This window comes from Mastigoproctus giganteus, chromosome 8 (assembly GCF_048544385.1).
Source record: "Mastigoproctus giganteus isolate SK-2022 chromosome 8, ASM4854438v1, whole genome shotgun sequence".
NCBI lineage: Eukaryota > Metazoa > Arthropoda > Arachnida > Uropygi > Thelyphonidae > Mastigoproctus > Mastigoproctus giganteus.
The window spans coordinates 10,730,856-10,753,721 of NC_143582.1; the positions used below are offsets into that span (position 1 = coordinate 10,730,856).

The window sequence follows — 22,866 nt, forward strand, 5'->3', positions numbered from 1 at the left end:
TGCTTCTTAACTAAAAGCATACCCCCCCCCTCCTCTCGTGTCTGTCCTTTCTGTACTCAAGGCTCCTTTCCCATTTTCTGGAAATATGCACTCCTTAAAATTATTCAAAAACTGGAAATGCAACCAATTTTCTGCGGTCATGCAGACTCATTGCCTTACTTTCCGTATTAGGGAAAGTTTTCGATAGACTTCTGTCCTTCAGAATCAATTCGCTACTTCAGAACTCTGGTTCAGTAGCATATAATCAATTTGGCTTTACTCCTGCACGTAGCACTGAAGACGCCCTGGTTGAATTTATTCCTCGCATCCACCTCACTACCCATAAATATATCTTGGTTGTTTTCGTTTACTTCGAGGGCGCCTTTGACCTTCATCAGTTGTTCCCACTGCAGTGTAACAAAACGAGTAACAGAATTGTAATTCAAGGCCACAGTGACGCCTGTTGCAGAACGTCTCAGACTCCTAAGATGCCCTCAGAAACCTTTCGACACCATTGGAGGCTACTTCTGCAACAAGCGTCACTGTGGCCTCGAATTACAATTCTGTTACTCGGAAAGTTCGTCGTGGCTGTCTCCATGTATCTATCTTAGGACCACTACTATAGAACATGATTATCAATCAGTGGCTCATCAAAAACTTTGACAGTTACTCCTCCCTTGCTTTTGCAGACGACCTGGCATGGTTTTTATACGGAAATTCCTGTTCTTAACTTGAGCACAATGCTAATACTTTTCTGAATGAAAACAAACTTAAAATTTCACACCAGCTAAGACTTTTGGTATTGTTTTCAAGGGGCGTCTATCCTCCTCTTGATCTCCTACTATAAAGCTGTGTGACCACTCAATTCCTGTCGTTGACACTACAAAGGATCTTGGGCTCATGTGGACAATAAACATTCTGCCCTCCCACATACACTGTGCTGCCACTTTATTAGGTACACCCCTGCTATGCACACAAATGGTTTTTCCCCACAACGTTGCAAGTCACATGACCACAGGTATGAATATACATGCAGCACAACGACCTTTATAGTATCAGTTAAGCGTACAAACCGTAGCAAGAATAGGGAAAAGGAGTGATCTAACGGACTTCGAACGTGGCATTGTAGTAGGTGCAAGACGTGCTGGACAAAACATCTCTGAAACGGCAGTTCTCCTGAACTTTTCACGCACCGCATTTTCAAGGGTGTATCGAGAATGGTGCAGCGAACAGAAAACATCCTCTCAACGGCACTCCTGTGGAAGAAAATCGCTTGTTGATGAGAAAGGTCAGAGGAGGATGGCTAGAATTGTGCAAGCAAACAGACGGGCCACAATGGCGCACATCACGTCAGAATATAACCTTGGTGCGCAGAACAAAATATCGCAACGGACCACTAGTCGCACTTTGTCGCGAATGGGCTACAACAGCCGACGACCACATCGCGTACCTTTTTTATTAATGAAGAACAAGAGAGGACGCCTCCTGTAGGCACAGCAACACCAGCACTGGACTATCGAGAATTGGAAAACAGTTGCTTGGTCTGACGAGTCGAAGTTGCTGGTGCATCATGTTGATGGAAGGCTCAGAATTTGGCGAAAACAACATGAATCCATGAACCCGTCATGTCTGACAACTATTGTGCAAAGTGGTGGGGACAGTGTTATGGTGTGGAGAATGTTTTCTTGACACACTTTTGGTCCATTGATAGTCGTAGATTCACGTCGAAAAGCCACATCGTACCTAAACATCGTTGCTGACCAAGTGCATCCGTTCATGTTGACAGTTTATCCTCAGTCAGGTGGTCACTTCCGGCAGGATAATGCGCCGGTGCACAAAGCCCGATTCACTATGGAATAGTTCCAGGAACATGACAATGACTTTTCTTTGTTGCAGTGTCCCGCTCAGTCCCCGAATCTCAATCATATTGAACTTCTTTGGGATGAGGTGGAAACGGCTGTTCGCTGTAGGCCTACATCTCCGTCGAATCTCAAGGAACTGCGTGACACACTCATGTCTGCATGGTACTCCGTTCGTGCACAACGTTTTCAGCATCTTGTTCAATCCATGGCTAGACGAATTCAGGCTGTTTTGAAGGCTAAAAGAGGCTCAACAAGCTACTAGGTAGGTGTACCTAATAAAGTGGCAGCACAGTGTATCTCGCATTTAGCACAGAAAATCAATAAATTTTCTTTCATGTTTATTCGAATTTCCCATCAGGAGAGGGACGTAGTTCCAAAATCCTCAGACTGATGTACAAAGGTTGTACTACCTATTGCCCTACGGGGATGGGGCCTAGTGTTAACATGCCAAGCTTCGCACTCGAGGGCAAGTTCAACTCCATTCAGAGATCCTTTTTACCGGCATATCTCACGTGCATATCTCACAGTCTCCACTCCTGCCCTCCAAATTATTGCTGGCTGTCTACCCCTGGACTTATTCTTAATATATAGAAGACTGCCCTATAACATCAGAAAAGGTCGCGTTACGGAATTTGATGGCATAACCATTGATCCAGATGCCCCTTCAAAAGAAGAGAAAAGGTGACGTCTGCAAATCTTGACTGAAAGATAACAAGCTCGATGGAACTCTTCTACAAAAGGCAGAACAACATTCCGATTCTTCCCTACTGCTACTTCAATCACTGCGCGGTAGCACAGTAGTGTCGTCACTGTCCTCCCCACACCGGGTGGAAAAGATCCGGGTCGAATCTCGTCGATAAAGCGAGGAACTTTTAAGGGCTTTTTCGTCCAGAAAAGCAGGCAAATCGACCAGAGAATAGAAAATAACTTTCCGGGTGACCCTAATGTAATAGTTTGCTTCTTTTTTTTTTTTTTTTTTTTCTACTTCAATCAGAAAGCTCACTCCTAGTCTGCGTACTTGTTTCATATTGACTGGACATGGATCGCTTAACTCAAAGCTCTACTACTTCAACCTCTTTACAACTGAACTTCTGTAGAGTACGTGAAGAATGCATCCATATTTCTCTTTCACTGTCCTATCTAAGAAGCTTTTAGACAACTGTTTTCCTGGACAGGAATTGTCCTGCCTGGTCAAGAAGCAACATTCGTCAAGAGTAAACCAAACTTCCATGCTCTCCAGAACTCTGCGACAAAAGTGTTTTCCATTAGAAAAACTTTCTCAGCTACTGCAAAGATAATTTTTCAACCAACACTTACCCACCATGCACTGCAATGGAGGTTGAAATATTATGTGATGGATATAAAACATTGAAAACGTTTTTTGATTTTAAAACAGAAAGACCGAAGTCCCCGGAGAAAACCTTTCAAAACAGCAGTATGAGAACTCCTCTACCGAGTGACCACAAAGATGAGCGCTCTGTGGTTGAACAATCGGTACAGGCAGATGTGATTGCAACTTGTGTTGCTCTATGAAATGCGGATTACTTGAAATGCCGTAGGTGCTGTGTATCGAAGCATTCACCTCCGAAACTACGAGTGTCATTTACTTGTATAGCTGACCAAAGCATGTTCGCCAGACGACAATAGTTCTAACTACCCTTTTCAGAGCACACAGCTGCGCAAGGAAACGCAAGGAGTGTTGTCTTCCTATCTCGGCATTCAGCTAAGTGTTTCCATATAAGCATCAATAGAGTATGCGCAGTCCACAACTCTGCCTTCCATCGTCGTCTGCGTCCTGGTGGCGCAGACGATCTCGACTTCAATGCGAATGCTTCACGTCCTTAGGCAAAATTAACTTCGAGAAGCTCCAATTGTTCATTTAACTCTGATACAAGTGGGGGGAAGGGGGTTAAAACAGTAGAAACATGTGTAACTTTGGGCTAATCAAGTCACTCGGATGTATATTATTGAAACCATCGCTGCTGAGTAGAACTTTGCAAATGGCATAACCTCGTCGTGTGCACTGGTAGAATGTCTTCTGCTTGCCTCGTGACGCTATATTTAGATTTAAACCGCCGCTCGCGAATGTGGATTTCAATATTTTTTCCCCTTTCCTATTCCTCGTCCCCTGTCTTGGGTAGTGACGTCATCACAACACTGTGACGTCACGAGCACAGTTTTGGAGCTGGAATCTGGCACGATGCCATAGTGTGGTCTCGGATCTTATCATACCTAGACACTCTCCTGCATTCCTAATCGCTTCGATGTCCGGAGTTTTTATTTCTGTGCGCGCCGGCCCGTGGATTTTCAATGGACATTTCCTGCGACTTCTCTGTTGTATTATTAAAGCACAAAAACATTTAAAATAATAAATAAAAACGCTACACACGCGTTGAAATTTCCTTTGTGAGATTTAATTTCTGGTTGCCACGCAGAGATAAAGACACAAAAAGTTTCTTTATCTTTCTAATTTCTTTCTTTATGAAAGAGAGATGTAGCAGCCAGTACTAAGTATTTACAAAATCAGTCTGCCATGTCACATATTACAAAAATACGCCACAAATTTCTTCTGGTAATGTAACTGAATCCCTCTGCTGGCAACAGCAATTATAGCTTGCTATTAGGTATCACCCGGCGTGCTGCTGCTCTTGCTAATATACCAAAATGGCTACTTCGAGAGAAGACTGATCTCTTGTAGCGACACACACCGAGCGTTGTAGCATTTAGCAGAGCGGCATCCGATTTCTGTCCCCCCTTCCCGTCCCCCTCTGAAGCACACGTTGTCGTCGGTTTTACTTTCTCCGAAAAACTCTCAGATGACGCCTTCCGCTACTGCCGCTCCAGCCCTTATCCCATCTCTTGCCGTACACCGACCACCTCAAAACGACCACTCCTACATGTCCGTTGTAGCAGGGAGTATTTTTATCTCCGTGGGAGCAGACTTTAGTCGCATGGCACGCGCCTTTGCCAGATGCTGGGGCTGGCTTGGACCCAAACGTCTTTTGAAACTTTTTTTTTTTCTTTCAAAGATTTCCCCATACGTTCAACGCGACCCTCGAAGCAGACAAAAAGAAAAAAAAACCCTACATTGAAACTTTAAGTGGATACTTGACAATAACCCTCCTTCCATCACATTAAAAAGGGTGTCGAAACAGTATCGATTACTCAGAGTAATCGCAATTGAGTTGGCAACTCAAAAGTACATTGTTGAATACATCGTGTCTTATGGAGACTCCACGGTATTCACTTTGATGCAATGCCGATTTAACCCACCCGATATTGTTCTGCAAAGTTAACGCGGGCTTGATGTACTTGAATTAGTGCCGGCGAAGATGGTCGAGGTGGTGTTGGCAATGCCAATCCGGCCCGTGACGAAGCTGTAGCTTGTTGCCGTGGCTGCAGCTAACTGCTTTTGACAAATCGATACAATCCCCGAATCTGATAAATGTCACTTACTTTTCTTCTAAATGACGCTGGCAGCCCTTCTTTTTTCATATAAGAGGGTCCCGTTGCTTACACCTCTTTGCCAAATTAACTATAGCACACTGTCAACTATAATTAGGACAGCATTTTTAAGGGTGTAGCAAAGTGCAGCAGGAGCGGAACAAACAGCATTCATTGGGGTAATGGCAAAGCGCTGTCTAGAAACAAAACCAAAATAACACAAAGCTATCAAAGTACAACAACCGTAACACTAACGGAAGTATCAGAAGACAGGGCCGGCCATACTTCGTTAACGAGGATCTTCCCCTAATATATTAATGCAAATTAAGATAGGCATTCGATTGTAGAAGGAATGATTCTTTGCACGAATGTACAAATACTGCTGAAGGCATCCGAGGACCAGGAAACAGGCGAATGACCGCCCGACCCGTAAAACAAATCTACACAAGCCGTTAGTCTATTTAAAGATCCCACATCAACTGTGCGTTGTAGACACGGAGGACAAATCTTTCGACAAAGCGAATTTCCGTCTTTTTTAGTACAATATGCCAGACTGCAATGTGTGGTTCGCTGCAGTAGTGGTAAAAGTGCCACAAGAAAAAATACTCCCAGACCGTGATATATTGGATGAAGTGGCAGTATGGCAATATCGCGACAATATCCCAATGTTGTGGCAATAACTGAAGTTTGAAATTCTGTTATTGCAAAAAAGCAAAAAAGTTTTCATTTTCAAATTTCGAAAATAGCGAAACGGACCAACCTTGGAACAAAAGCCATCGAAGAAAGTTACAAGAAACTACTCCAAGTTTCAAAGATTAAATGCCTCAAAACATTGAACTATCGATTACACAACCCTTGAAGTTACGTAATCAACCTGTAGCTCCATCTGCTGGAGACCCATATGCAATAATCTTGGCTGTGTAACTGAATAATGCACACACAGTTTTCCGAGAATTAAAATGGCTATTTTCGCGTGTCTAAAAACCACATTCTTAGGGCCATAATCGGTGTCCATCTATATTTCCGAAGGAACAGATGTTGGAATGGTAATGGTTTTACCAGAGGAAACAATTTTCGGCGTTCCCCTCCCTGGGGATGATCGCTAACAGCTGAGTTTATTATCATCCACGGGACACTGCAGAAGTGTTCGTCACATTCCTGTAAAACCAGACCCCGGGTGGTGTGTAATACGATTCCGACCATCCCCTGAACTGCAAAACACTGAGATCGCCCGCTGGACAAACGCCGGACACGAACACACACAAACACACCAAAAAGGTTTCCACTTTAGCCACCAAGAAAGTGAATGCTGTAATGTAGAAACACAGAGATCGCTTGATTGAGACCAAAGCAGCCTGGTGCATTATTAATAAATAACACTTAGACATAACAAGGTGGTCGCCATTTTTATTTTTCAAGTGGCGTTTTATTGATAGAGATACAATTAATGAACACTTACAGAGGACGGGCTGATAATCAAGAAAACATGCACCAGCTTATCGACCACTTGACTTGTCCAACCTTCTCCCGACTGTTCTACCAACCCAAAATTAATGAATGCAGAGTGCCTCTATTGATTCCCAGTTAATGCATGCGAAACTTTTATAATTAACTGGTTCAATTGGAGATGGAAAAATATCCAAAAAAAAAAAAAAAAAAAAAATGGTTTCTTCATAATGGACAGGAGAATTTGGTGGTAGATTCGCGTTTAGGTCAGTCACCTTTTTGTGCCGGATATGTTCAAGATGTCCTTTGTACCAGGAATGAGACACGAGACACAACATTGGTCTTAGATCTCATCACTTGGCTTTTTTTCCCACCGATAACATCAATTAACCTCTCCAAAGCTAATTCATTTTCTCGAAATTCTGCACGTGGGGTAAATTGAAACTAGACTGCGTCAGGACCGTTTCAGATTACTGAACTTTTGACTTTTAAAGTCGACTCAGTGTCGTATTTTAAGAACATCAGTTTACAACCACTCACTGATCATTCAACACACATCGGTTTCTAAGAAATATCTGCTGGCAGGTGTAAAAACAAAACTCCATCTTTCACACTTTGACAATGGCACGATAGGTGGCGCCATAATCATAAAATAAAATCGTGGGAAAATCTCTCTCCGTTTGTAAGTTTTTCTTTCCTTCTCTTCATTGTAAACAATTTTTTTACAAGAGAATCGACAATAAAATTCAAATTACATTTCTCAGAAATAAATGTCCTTAAACCTAACAAAACAATTCTATTAACTAAAAAAACCTTAAAAATAATAAAAATAAAATAAATTAAAAAAAATAAATTAAAAATAATAAATTTGTTTCACCCAAATAATCATTTGGGTGAAACAAATTGGATAATCAGGTTGACCAATCTTACCGTGGTGGATATTCACTAACTCATTCGAAATCTGTAAAATTCAATAATTTTAAGCCAATTTATCTCATTGTCGAAATTACACTGCCTTGATACTAAAGAGATCCAATTTGTCATTGCATATCGACATCCTGGATGGATGACGTACATAAAATGATCAATATTTAAACAGCACTGGGTTAAGACATTAAATATATCATCTTGGAGATTCTGATCTGCAGTTTCCAGAGATCCAACAAATCGTAGAAGACCATCTTCCAATCTTTCGCTCTTCATATTTATAATTTTGAAATATTTGTTATGGTGATCCGACATACAGAACGCCCTTAAAACCTATTAGTCCCGTACCATTAGTTAGGCATCTTGAATAACACTTGCTGATATTGGTTTCCGATGTATTTTCCAAAGAACAACAAGAAAAATTACATTTTCCGGAGAACAGATGATGAAAAGATGGGAGAAAGTTTATTCGCTAAGTTCGGATTCAAACCGAGTTATTTCCGTTATTTGCCACACGTGTTTCTAATTGAGGTCTTAGAAGAAAATGGCGGATTTGCAGATTCCATTTTCGGAAGACAATGCTCATGGAGTTATCTGCACAAAAAGCATACGGCAATGAAATTTAAGATGAGATCGGAGAGCGGGAGGGCGGGAAGGCAATGATTAGCTGAAGTACTCGCGTTCATACAGAGCTCGCATCACTCCAAGATGTAAAAACGGCGTCCAAGCAAGGGTTTGGCACAGAGTTAATAGTTGTTCGCAAGAAATATAGCGCGTGAGCGAAAGATAAAACCCAATTTTTTGGATGCGGAGGAAACTGCAGTCGTGACATGTTTATGCGGAGAAAGGTTAGAGGTTGAGGTTAATCTACGTAGGGAAATGTGATCATCGGGATCTGGGTATTCTCAAAGATAAAGGTTAAGAAAAATCGGTAGAGATGACAAGAGCGAGAGTCTTGGCTTTCCATCTGTCTTTTGCTTTCTCATGATGGCATTGGGGATCATCAGGTCTTACAACTACAGTATTCATTCAAAACACTGAAATATCTCAAAAATTGATAACTTTTCTTTTAAAATATGAAACTCTTCACTATTACTGGCCAATAAAATGAATGGTAAACATCAGTGAGGACACATTTTTGGCAATTTTGCCTCAAATATGTTTGTTATTCATTAACATAAAACGGCAACAGATATCGAGAGTAGAATAAGTTGGACAAATAGAATAAACCATCACGAGCTACTTACGGAGATTGCTGGCCGCCTCTGCAAGGGGGGCAAACACCACCACTAAGGGCCATAGCGCACAGTACCATAAGAAATATCCCCTAACGCGATGACTGGTCTCTTTACGGTCCAGGTAACCGGGCTTATCCTTACGGCACTCTGATCGGGTGCTTTCCACAGTTGGAAGATGTTGCATTTTCTTCTTAATAAGAATCTCTTTCGAGTCTCTCTCAATACTCCTTTTTTTTTTTCCTTTTCCGAAAAAAAAACTTTTTTTAGAGCACACACATCCACCTTACCTGCACGATAAATCCGTCCACAGAGCGTTCACCTTCCGTAAGTGTGTTCACTGGAAGAATCGCGCATCGCCGTCTGAACCAAGCCCAACAGAAGACTGCAGCGAACATCGTTCCAATCCCTCTGACGCGGTAGTAGCGGCAGCCAGCAACACACACACACTCCGCTGTTTCGCGAAAGAGAAATGTCGAGGCGAGCGAGTGAACTACCGTCCGCACAGCTCCCGTGGCGGGAAATGCAGGAAACGCAAAGGCAGGTGGGGCTCTGAAGAGCTGGAGTGCGCCAGCGTCCACAAAAAAAAAAGAGGGGGAAAATGGAAAAAAATGGGGGAAAGGAAAACGGGAAAAAAAGAGAAAAAATAGTAAGGGAGAAAAATCGAGAGTGCAGAGAGGAGAAGAGTAAAGAGATTTATTCGGAAAAGGGGGAACAGCCTTCACCTGTTGAGTTCTTAAGTCGAATTTAAGTGCCATTATGGAGAATCTCCCGACTTAATTCAGCATCTCATTTTGGTCCAGATTTGTAATGATGGTCTGGATGCATCCGTTAGTCAATGCGTCTTTCATGTATGCAGTCTCCGTAGCAACGGCCCGGGTCACAGAAAACGATTCTTCAACTCCGCAGTTTTGGCATTCATCCTGTCGCTGATCGGCGAGGTCAAAGGTCACTGCAATCGTGACGCGCTTTGTCTCCTCGCTCGGAAATGACGGAGCTTTTGAATTCATTTAAATATTTAGGACACAGTCAGGTTTTTTGAAGAGGAGGGAAGGTTACTTCCCCCTGGAAATAAACCAACAGGGACAGTTCAAATCCACTTTTTTTAGCCATTAAATCTCCAAATTAGACTTTAATTCGAGTCTGGTAATCCCTTCTATAAAGTTCATTTCTTTCTCTCGTTTCTAGACAGCACTTCTTTAGAAGAAAAAAAAAATTCCTTCGAGAATGTGGCCTTCTTACAATGATCTTAAGAGTATACTGTTGATGGATCATTCTTTGCATCATGCCCGATCTTCTCTCGGAAAATTGTGGCTAAGTACAATGGCTTTGAAACCGTTCGAAAGGTGTCTCTAGCGAGAGAGAGAGAGAGAGAGAGAGAGATTCCAAAGTATGATAAGAATTTGTTTTATGCAAGAAGAAAAAAATCAGTCTATCTTGAAAGAAATGCAAAAACATCAAACTGAAAAGTGCTGTGATAATAACGAGCATTTGTCATTCGAAATGAGACGAGATATTTTGCTGGTAAGATGGAAACAGTCGAATCCATTTTCATTCCCTCTTTTTCGGACTGCATTTTTTTCCCCTTATGAATGTACTCAAAGAAGGTCATCTGGAAGTGTTTTTTTCTTTCTTTTTTTTTTTTTTTTTTTTGTGAATCCATTTGCTGAGAAAGGCAAAAGCGGTCTTCGGCAATAGTCAAATGCAACAGAGACTGAGCATTTTGAATAAAGTGGTTTTTTCTTATTTTTTTATTTTTTTTATTTAGCATTTTAAAAAAAAAATTACGAAAGCAGAATGCCAACACAAAAGAATTTGAAATGAAAAGTCGTTTTAATGCGGCGGATTTTAAGAATCTGTAAAAACAAATTCAGAAATACTGCAAGGTTACTTTCAAGGTTTATGAATTAGTAAAATCGATGAAAAATATTTATTTAGTCTATAAATACAGTACTTGTTTATAAAATAAAATAATACTCCTATGTATTTCAACTGATTTTATCTTGGAAATATTTTACACTATAAAACCTTTAACCGTTTTAATTTCTATATTATATATAATTTAATTTAAAATGATTTTAGTAAAATTTTAAAATATATTTAAATAATTATAATTTCCAAACTAAGCAACATCGTGAACATGCATCCCATAACTTTTGAAAACTGAATATTTAAAATATTATTTTTAAATATTTAAGAAATATCAGTATAGTTAGGGAAGGACGCTACGTGGTTTTTTTCCCATTAAGGTTATTATCATATTAATACCACGTGAAATTAATAATATAGTTTATTAGGCTGTTTACCTAAACTACTATACATTAAGATGACGTTTCGGATATCTTAGCGATACCCATCATCAGACCATGCTCTTGGGGAAACAGAAAATACAAAGGGTTACAAAGTTGAATATTTTAGGATATTACAGTTATACTTACCAATAATACAATTACAATTACCAATAATACAATTACAATTATAATTACCAATTTTATAATTACAATTACAATTACCAATATTACAATTACAATTTACAAATTTCGATTCTAAAGTATTAAGTTTTGAATTGCCGTTATAATAGAAAACAGAAATTAATAAAATTAATAAAATCGATGAAATTTCGATGATATGGATGATTCAATTTGTAATATTGGTAATTATAACTGTAATTGTAAAATTGGTAATTGTAGTTATAATTGTAAAATTGGTAATTGTATTATTGGTAATTGTAACTGTAATATCTTAAAATATTCGAATTTGTAACCCTTTCTATTTTCTTTTCCCCCAACAGTGTGGTCTGACGATGGGTATTAGTAAGATACCCGAAACGTCACCTTAATGTATAGTAATTTAGGGAACAGTCTAATAAACTATATTATTATTTTCACTTGGTATAAGAGTGGTATTAATATACTGTAATAATAACCTTAATAAGAAATATCAGATTAGGATATTTTAATACATTAAAAACATCAACGGCTAAAAGTCAGTTTCATTTAAAATTAAATAAAATTTAATTTTAAATGAAAATTAAACTTTAAATAATATTTAATTGAATATTACTTTTATTTATTATATTTAATATTTAAAATGGAATTTTCTGTTGATCTCTTGATTATTTTCATTTTTAATTACACAAAATCTTCCCTGTTGGGTGAATCATAACGTAATTGCTTTTATTTAGTTCTTCGTTATTCGTATAGGACCTACATCTGTGTGTGCGCATCCTCTCAGCTGACCCCCAAGGATCACCCTACAGATCTTTATTGTTTATATTAATGATTTACTGGTATAGCCACTCCAATGGGAATGCGGTTTACTAGAGAAGTCCGTGTATGTATTTTTTTTTTATAAAAATTTATAAAAATATTTAACAACCTTGATAATTTATAAAAATTACTTTATAAAGATTCAGATACAAAGTCCTTCCTCGGGTGTCTTCACATACAACAGAATTTCTCTGCAAAAATAAAATAAAAAGAGAACTCCTTTTGGCTTTTAGGAAGACTGCGTTCTCACTACGAGAGAATAAAAGAGGAGGAGAAGGTCCCAAAATAAAATTAAATACTTCAAGCATTATAAAGGGTGGAAGTTTAAATAAACAGCTTTTAGGAGTGGGGAAAGAACAGTTTCTTCAGTTATACAATTTGAAGTAGTTTGACTGCATCGTGCGAACCCGGGGTGGGATGCGTACCATCTCACAATATTATTTACATTTGTTATGGGATGTGTACAGTAAATAACGCCAGGCTCGTAATAACACCTTTTGAAAAGATCGTGGCTTGCAGAAAAGCCATTTGATGAAATGGTGCATAGTGATCTCAAAACTCGCCTGAATATTACATAAGAGTTTCAGATAGGCTCAAGTTTTTTTGCTTAACTTAAGTCCACCATGTTTCTTTTTCAGCTCCAGAGAAAAATCATATCAGCTAATGGCTAACCATCACTACATATTAGAACAATTATTATTTTGTTCTATGAGTAACCTCTCAGGATGGAGCAGAATATTGATGGGAAAGATAATCCCTTTTCAGCAAGTAGGATTTGGATCGACAAGGAATCATTACACTAAGGTGACACGAAACTCTAATACCACTCTGAGAAAAATGAGATTTAATGAAGAATAGTCAACTTCTTCAAATGGTTAGATAAAACCTTTGTTCATAAGGATCTTTCCAGCAAGTTCCAGTTAATATACTAGAGATGATCACTTAGTGGCTGGACACTTCATTAGGATGTTAGGGTTGTATGCAAAGTAAATTCCAGCAAATGCAATTTATGTAAATAAATAATATCGCTTTAAAAATCGCGAATTTCTTTAAACAGCGTATACGAGAAGGTCTTTACAACTGCACTGCTCTCTTACAAATTTTAAATTGCATGTTGCAGACGGAATACAGGGCCGGACGAGCTAATTCATCATCCCCTTAAGCAAAAAAACCAGATTATTGATGTACCAGACCAATGTCATCGCAGTCCAAATTATCGGGACTGTAGATGAAACCGCATTTCGATTGGAAATGGAGAGAAAGGGTTTTTTTTTTTTCATAAGGAGAAACTGGAGGAAAAAAACTAATAATAATCAAATGCAATCAAGGATGTGTTTTCTCAATACGCGCTTAGCCATCTCGATATTTCCTTTGAACATTTCGCACGTCAGTCATCTGGGATTTGTGACGGAAAATTCAATAATTAATCTACTTGTCGGTGCCTTCCAGAAGAGAACATGCCATTTGTCGTCCCCCAAGCCCTTCCAAACACACACACACACACAAAGATATATAGTGGGGAAGAGTCCAATAACAGAATAAAAGCGTCATAAGACGGTCTTGGATCACATCTTCATCTCCAGAGAGCGCAAAATTCAATTAATACGTAAGACTGTTCCGTTATTAGAGAATGAAACAAGGTCCGATATCTCTTTCAACGCATAAAGTGTTCGACTGAGAAATTGAGAGAAAGACTTAAAGAGGAATTAATTCGTAGAAAATTGCTGAAGTCATTAGGGGGGGTTCGCACGAGAATGATTTTAATTGCTCCGGAAAAAAAAAAAAACACGAAGCATACTATAAATTGCCACCTTCCAACAATTTTGCTAAACTAGCAACAGATGCAGATACTTTGCTATGGAAACAAGGGAGGATGCTACGTATATTATCCCAAAAAAGAATGTCGGTAACTTTTGGCATTGTAACCAACAGATGGTGATTTGGCAGTAAGTGCTTAGGGGAACAACTACAACGGGTCGGGTTTAGCCCATGTGTAAGTTATCCAAATACAGTTGTCTGTGCGTGCGTGTGTGTGTGTCACTGTTTAGTTTCACATGGAAGTTCAAGATGGGTAAATGCAGATGTTTAGACTACCGAGAACAGATATGTTTAGTTTAGGAGCGAAAAGATGGCTGTGTTTTGGAGTGATAGCATCAGATAAGATTACTTCCCTGTATTTGCAGTTGCTGGCCTTCATTGAGGACCGCAAACATAAATCACGTGATAAAAATGCAAACAGAAGTCACTGATGGAACGGAAATGCAATGCAGGTCTCCCATGTAACATGATAGATAGGGATGGACAGATAGATAGATAGAAAGCGATATATATGTATATATACGGTACACAGTTTCGTTCACAAATCACCACGCTCTCCCCACAAAGCAAAGAGGTACTTCGCAAGGGCTTCTGGGAGAATGCCATTATTCATTGGCGAAACTGATGTTGTGCAGCTAACTGCAATAGCCTTGCGTTCTTAAAAAGTGTAAGAGACGAGCCGCCATCTAACAACAAACACGGATTTGCACTAACCCACTTCCTCTACTCTCCTGAAGTACGGGGGAAGAAAACAGTCCTCATGGGACAACGAGAAATCGGAGACTGGACTGGTTTTATTCGCTCCGTCATTACGACAACACTCAGTCACCACCGAAACTCCTTACTGCCAAATAACTGCGGGCGGCTCCTTTATACAGACAGATCACCGGAAATCTTGTAGTTAGGAAAATGAGCTCTGGGAGCGAACACAAGGCAACCCTGGATAAGCTTTAAAAAGTATCTTGGGACACTTGAAGAAGGCGCACAGCTTCGTAAAAAGGAGTAACTTGTAATTTTCTACGTGGTTAGGAAATTCGCGCAGGTAACGGACAGAAATATTCTGATGAGAACGTTTGTGGTCTTTCGTGTCCCTTTCTACGAAAGGGACTTGATGCTTTGTAAGGTGTCCACTCCTATATATTAAAACAAAAAAAGAGAAAGTCGGGTTCTCTGAATGTCAACAAATCAATTGTAGATAGTCTACATAGAGCGTCTAATAATATGTTCATCCAGTTTTTCCTTTGTTTTTAAAAGAGTTTTAGGGTTTTGCTATTTAAGGAATCATTGAAAGATTATATAACCAGCTTTCATAGAAAACAGCACCAAATTTCGACCAATATCAAAAACTATCTTATCATATGCGCAAAAATAAAACAGTAACTTCAGTAGTTGCCTTGGTGTTTATGACTAGTGTCCGCATCGTGAGGAACAATTCTGGGTTCGAATCCCGTTCAAACAGGAAGAATTTCAGGCCAATTATGAAAGTGTCATGAATCCTCAAAGTTATGGAGAAGTGCCTTCTTCCCATTTTAACCAACCAGGTTCTCCCATGTAATTCATCATTTATCCATTATGCACTGAAACGCAGGTCCACCATCACCAACCTGCTGGCAACCATTAACACCATTCTGGAAGCTCTACAAGACAGGGAGGAGATGGAAATTGTTTATTTAAATATCCAGTTGGCCTTCGACTGCATTGACGTCCGGTCCCTTCTTCAGCTATGTAAGGAGGGATACCAGATCAAAGGAAATATCCTTGCATTCTTAAAGTTGCTTCTTACGACCAGGGTTCTTCACCTGACGGTGAATAAAACATCCTTCACTAGTAAAGTCAGTGTAGGTGTTTCCCAGAGCGGAATCCTTTCTGGGCTCCTCTTTACTGCTGCTATCCACCCATTCCTGTGCCAGCAAGCAGATTTTCTCAGCTACGTAGATGATTTGAAGCTCCTCTATCGGATCTACGAGACCGACCAACCTAAGACAGCTTCCGAAACCATCATCATCAACAGCCTAAAATTGTTGTTACATACTTAGCACAGTTCTCTCTTCAGATTAGCCCAAATAAATCTTCACAAATGGTGTTCTCACTCAAATAAAACCAACTCAACTAAACCTGAAAATCCATGGAACCTCCATCCCTCCAGTAACCAAGCACAGAGATCTCGTGGTGATCTTAAACCTAAACATCTTGACCCTAAACTCAGCTTTAAACACCATGTCGCAGATAATCACAAGGTCTGCCGATCCAGATGGCTTACCAAAAACACCTCCTTCATGTCACAGAGCCTCTACACCCTTCAATATATTTACCGTCTTCTTCCCCCAGTCATCACCTACGGATCTGAAATCTGGCGTCGGCAGCAAAAACCATTTCATCTGATAAGTACTGGCTGCTTCGTTGGGTGCTCTTCAAGCACAAACTTCCAGCCCTCATACGCCCACTTCAGAAATGACCAAACTGCTGCATTACAGAAAAGTTTCAGAACGGATCTTCACCCCACGCTTACTCGTCACCATTAAAATGACAGCGGGTGAAATCAATACACGAAGCTTTTGGCAGATGTATAATTGGAGTATTCCCCCGAAATCCTTAAGAGCCCTCCCCTCTTTATAGTCCGTGGTGTGGAGGCTCAGGAAGTGCAACAGAATCCTGCGAATGGAGATGCTCCAAAACGTCCAAGAGATGGATGCCACTGATTACAAGAAATCATTGAGGACAAAGCCAACAGCAGACACATCATCAGGCAGCAGCTCTCGTCTTAAGCCAAGTGACATTGTATTTCCTTGATAGGTATGCTGCTATTGTGAAAAAAAAAAAAAAAAAACTGTTTTCACGTGTTTCAACTTGTTTTTTTTTTCTGTTTTTAGTTCCTTTCTGTGTTAAACCCCTAGCATTTTTGCTGTAATGGGCATTGCATCAAGCATGCATGTAAAATTCTCACTGATTGCAATAAAGATATTAATTTTTCGGGCTCTTTCCTAAACTTTCAGTTTCAGAAAAAGTTACGTTCTGTTTTCCCCTTCGCTATTGAAGGGGGAACAGTACGTAACTTTTTCACCAGTCTTCAGCTGACTAGATTTCCTTGATGCAATCCAAGGGTCTTGCATTTGTCTAGGCCAAATTGCATCCTGATGGCAGTGCTGAACTCTTCAACGATCTGGAATAGCTGTTACAGTTGTTGATTCTCGGTTTGCGCACAGAGTCTAATGTCATTCACGTACATCAAGTGAGAGAGGGTGCGCAAGTTCTTCCTCCCTTCTTTCAGGGTGCATTGTACTTGCTGTTGTTGAGCAGGGTAGAAAAGTAGATTGTGTTGTTGCCTGTTGTTCATGCCGTTTACCGATTCCTCATTTTACGGGGATCGGTCTGCCATGATGTTCTCGACGTTGATTGATCCTCCACTTCGCCATGGTGGCTTCTAGGAAGTGTGTGATCCACGGGTTGACTTTGTAGATGTTCAGTGTCCCATCAGTCAGCTTCTCCTTTTTCCATGGAAATATTCTGCCCCGAGACGAGTTCTGATACCAAGTGCATGCGGTGGTTGGTTGTGCCCGGTACATTAACAATAATAATAGTATTATTATTATTGGATGCTTTAAAGTTGCACGAAAAAAATGTAGTAGGGTTTTAATAGACAAAAATAATAAAAATACCTCCTATAAACGTTTATATGTCTCAAAAGTATTTATTTACGAGATATTAAACGTTAATCATAAATTACAAAACATTTTTACTTTCGATTTTAAGTTATAAAAATATGACTGTGTAAAACGGACTTTAAACAATACAAAACAAACAACGTACCTACTCGACACGAACAGTGTTTTTATCAAGAGGAATTCACAATTCTCAAAATACTCATACCCTGGTCGAAGAAACTGGCCCTCGCAAAGTAGCACAGTGAATAAAAATTATTTATGCACCACCCTACTTTTCCCGTTATATTTCTGATTTATTTTGTTCCAGGAAATTTTGAAACACCCTATGTATTTAAAACTTTAAATCCTTAAATTCCATGGACAAATATCGATGAACCAGAGCGGGTCATTAACAGAAATATATGTGCTGATAACATGTACGTTCTGTGTATGTTTAAAAAAGGTCGAGTCCTTAAATGCCATCGCCCAATGTACATGAACTCGCAAACAAGGCATATTTAGTACTGCCCTATTCGCCAGCTTTCATCAGATACGTAATCAAGTTGCTGAGATCGACAAAGAGCTCTTTCTCTGAGAGATGTATCGGTCCGGTATCAGCCCTTGACAAGCAACCTTCCCTATACGATTGTGGGGAAAGCAAATAACGCAGAGCCACTACATCATGTGAATTCTGACAGTTAGCGCTGATAATTTGCTCTTCGTGGAGTGATTTATCCGAGTACTGATGGCATGCAAAATATTGACTCACATCTAACCAGAAAGGGACACATTCTTTGAAACAATTATGTTGGAAGGCTGCAATTTCTTCCAAGGCATTCAGACTTTGAATTCTTTTTCGTCTTTGAATAAGAAAACGCAAACTTAGCGTGCATCTAAAACAAGAGAACAATATTTTGGACTACCATATACACATCCACAAGATAGCGGTGTTTCTTAAAAACCACAACATATGTAGGATACTTTAGATGTAAACACTGGGAGGCACGATCACGTGACACGACTTACAAGCAGTAATACTTACGCAGCTTCAGTCATAGAGGGGGATTAGTTGCCCGAGTTATCTCCTAAATCACCATCCAGTTTACACAAGAGATTTCCACACCTTCTGGCCGCCACTGGCCTCCGGTTTGACATGACCTCGCTTTACCAGAACGCGCTGGTAATTTCGGCCTTTCCCCCACACTAAGTAAACATCGTCCACTGCACACAGTTGGCGACGTTTGCAACTGTTAGTTTAGAATGGAGTCTTAGATCAACAGACACACAAAGACAACTGGAATTATTATTCCTTTAAGAGTCCATCAACAGGCAACAGAATCGTAAAATCGCTCCTAGGATTTCGTTCAGTAAGAGAGGTGGCCATAATAACAAGCCAAGCCATTAAGCCTAACATAAATACATTATGTGGAACAATGAATTTTGCCTTTCCCCATTACTCTTAAATCAATTCAAGAATCGATGTCTATTTAATCTTAATTAAACTGATGGCAAACCTTCCCTTATTGAGAGAAGGAACTTTCATAGGGGCTTTCTTCGCACAGTGGCTGAGTTACTTGGTCTCCCGGTTCAAAGACTTTTCATGAGTTTTTCCCTAACGAAAACTTAGGATTTTCATCCTGAAAAAGATATAACCTTACCACAAAATATGCAATTTGCAAACATGGTACATTCAAGACTCATAGCCTCAGTTACCTTGGCGAAAATTCTAAAACAACATAACCTTAAGACGCTCAGATTTCTAGAGAACCTCTTAATTTCTATCCTCACTTGCACTTAACGTACCCCAAAGGTCGCTTCTTTTGCTTCCAAAAAATAGGCGTTTTTTGGTCAAATTTTCTTCTAAGCAGCTGCTAACACTGTACAAACACGCTGGACCCTTGAGAAACTCAAACCGTTTTTTTTTTTTTTTTTGTTTTTTTTGGGGGTTGGGTGGGAGCTTCTCTCAAAGTTATTTTGGGATTTTGTCTCTGAAATGTAAAGCCTTGCAATTTATCTCACCATCCTCAAAGCCCTCTCAAGACGTCCTGAAGGCGCACTGCCTGGCACTAGTCATTTACCAACCTTCCGATCTTGTTATCATCAAAAAATTATGCCATCAGAAGCAAAAGCGGTCCAAGCACTCATCACTCACTGATGGATTCCACTTCTAACAGTTCCCAACTTCGTTCTTAGAACTACCTTTATGGATTGGCGATTGGCTTTTTTTCAATTGAAGAGTATCATCCTTCTCTTACTAACTCACTCCACTTCCTATCACACAGACGTTCAGTGTCTTCATTGCTTTTCTACCTTTCTACAAATATTTCCAGTCGGTGTTCCTTTGAAACACTACCTCAATTTCTTTCTTCCAACACACTTTGAACACGTACATCGACAACTTGCCATCAAATTACTGAATAATTTCTTCTGCCATTTATTTTTGAACAACACCTGTCTCTCGTCTGTACTTCAATGTATTTTAATAAGGATTCAACTATTTAGCTCAAGAAGCATAAGTTCAATTATAAGGCTAATTCTTAGAAACTTTCATACATAAGTTTAAATTTTGAAAACGTTTCAGTTGGCTGATACATTAGGAAACGGAATAATTTCCTCTTTCCAGAAGATGTAATATTTATGGAGGGAGTTATTTCGCCAGGGGGAGGAAGACCCGTTTAACTACCAATGGGACGTTGAAATGTATTCAAATTAGAAAGGCAGGTCGTATTACTTTCTTTCGATATTTTCTTCACTCTTCTTACTACAGATTAATGTCCCGCAAGGATTACCAAGACGCCAGTTGATACTCCACTAAATCTTCTCTGCCTTTTGGAGTAGCCACGAACCTGTTACGGTTGGTGGGTATTGGTATTAAAAGATTATCTCGTTCGAGTTAGATAGTTCATCTTATGACCGCAGAGTGGAGATGCTGTTGCCACTGCTGACAGCGTTAATGTCTTAGCGAAGTAATTAGGGAAATGCAAGGCCGAGAAGCAGAAGAAGGATGGGAATTAAGAGGACGATAAATGTATGTACACAACTGGATGGAAACTCTGAAAAGTATGTGGTACGAAATAACCACCTTAAACATCCGGAAATGATCATCATTATCAGAGTCGGTGTGATGCTTCATAAACTCCAGCTGCTAATTCCAATGTGTAGTTCGAGCTTAATTTGAAAGTGATCGAGATACAGATTGGTTCTTTCGTTTCTCCATTTCTTTTTCTTCCAATAAGTTCCGCTCTCTTATAATTGGTGGTTTCGGTTACCAGCTTAATTATCATATTTTTCAAGATTTGGAATCTCTTTCTTAAATGTGCGTACAGCAACCTTTTCTTATCCTGGTTCATTATTTTCAAACGTAATTACACACCGCAAACATTCGACTAAAAGGTTCTTTCCATTCGCAGAAAAGAAAATTGCAAAACTCGTGATTTTTTTTCCTTCTGGCATTTTGCCAAAGTCTTGAATTTTCCAGTTCCTGGAAATGGTTGGGGGATGGAATCGATTTTGCACTTGAAGTCTATAAACCACTGCAAACTACATCGGCTGAACGAATTTTTAAGATGTCAACGGTCCGCAGATCCCCATAAAAGAGGAACGATCTAAGCTACCACCAAGTTTTTTTCCTGAAGCCAATTGTTGATCAAGTCTCGGACTCATTCAAAACTTTTACAATTAAATATCACAGTTGAAAATTATATTTATCGATTAAGAAAAGAATGTACTGTCGAGTTTGAAAAAGAGTTTGTTATATGCGTACAGATGGACAGACAAACGGACAGTAAAATAATTCTAACAGGTGCTTCTGCACTGTTTCGGGACACTTAAAAAGTAACAAAAGCGCTATTTTTAGGCTCTCTATATCTAACGTTTCATATAGAACCAATCAGAGCTTGAGTTTTCTACTTTTTTGGATCATATTGTATTTGAAAAGGAAAATTTCTTGGCTATGGCCCGTTTCAAAAGGTTGAAGAGTGCCTTTTGTTGGCGGTTACTTTGTGCCAGTTGCATTTCAGCTTCTTAAGACTTACTATGCTCGAACCACCAGAAAAAAAAATAAATAAATAAAAAAAGAAGAAAAGAAAAAAGCATCCAAATTGACAAAAGGTAGCACTTCAGTCTTCTTAGTAACTAATTTTCTCAGTAATGAGTAGGATGCTAACTGTGGTGTGTCTTTGGGAATAAATACGGTTGCTTCTTTCGTTTCATCTGCACCTTTAATTACGCTTCCTTCATCTTTAAGAAACATCCTTAAGAAGGCACTTTGTTTTCCTTTTAAGACATGAAACTACGCCAATTAGCCTAATTAATTAAACATCTTGCTATCTGGTATAATCAGTAAGAAATGGAAAGGGTTTTGCTATCTCTTCTAATAAGAAACTCGACTTCTTAGATATTTGAAAAGGACTAATCTGTAATTGGGAACGAATTTGTTAAGCATATTCTACTCGTACTATCTCTTTCTTCCTTCATTCATCATCTCAACGGAAAAAGGATTTTTGAGGAGAATTCTCTGGGATATGCACGATAAAACACGCCCTCTAGGACCGTGTTTTAGTACGAGTATTGGACAAATGACTGAACGAGGCGGGAACGGTGGCTGTAGTTCTTTGCTGTGAACAACGTGGACACGTCAAAACACTCCGGCAATTGATAATATAACGCCTGATCATAAAGAGCGAATTACCCTGAAAAGCTATGACTGGTTGAAGGGTGTACAGTAATCTAATGATGTAAGAAATTTACATGGTGAACGGCAAGCTGCCATGTCTCGGGGAGGAGTGGTTGCTGTTTGGAATTTTTTTTTTTTTTCAAGTACTCTAGTCTCAGTGCACCATGCTAAAGTAAAACACAACATAAATGTAAAAAAGGAGTGTTAGAAATTATGCAGTCTCTTGACTCTTTTGCTCAGTAACTGAGAACCATACGGGCGGATAACTTGATCACGATATAAAAAAAAAAAAAGGAGCGTGTAACGAGCACGCGCAGTAGTTTATTTTACGTGAAACATCCTTGGGGGCACCTACAATGGATTTATAAATTTGCGCTTGCAACGTATCTAAATGTCTCTGGAAAACAGCGTCGATTGAAGTACTCTCGACCTTTGTCTTTATTTTTTTAGGTTTTGTCGCTTTAATTCTTGCTCGATACTCCCGAGAACGCTCTGCACTTGACTTCGGCATCGTTGAACACTAAAATTTTATTTTCAAAAATTATTGGTGTGAAAACATCTATAGCGGCA

General features: G+C 39.4%; 1 protein-coding gene across 5 annotated transcripts in view; it reads right to left on the minus strand.

Annotated features, from left to right (window-relative positions):
* The window catches only part of LOC150081243 (protein eva-1-like), a 124,439-nt gene that overhangs the window by 90,620 nt on the left and 10,953 nt on the right, over positions 1-22,866 (minus strand). For 4 of the 5 annotated variants that reach the window (XM_090378981.1, XM_090378979.1, XM_090378980.1 and 1 more), the window contains exon 1: positions 8,906-9,386. The exons of the other annotated variant lie outside the window; for it this stretch is intronic. In XM_090378981.1, coding sequence (XP_090235107.1) covers positions 8,906-9,080 — 175 coding nt within the window. In that variant the 5' untranslated portion in view covers positions 9,081-9,386. Of the gene's footprint in view, positions 1-8,905; positions 9,387-22,866 lie in introns of those variants that run through there. 5 annotated transcript variants of the gene reach the window in all.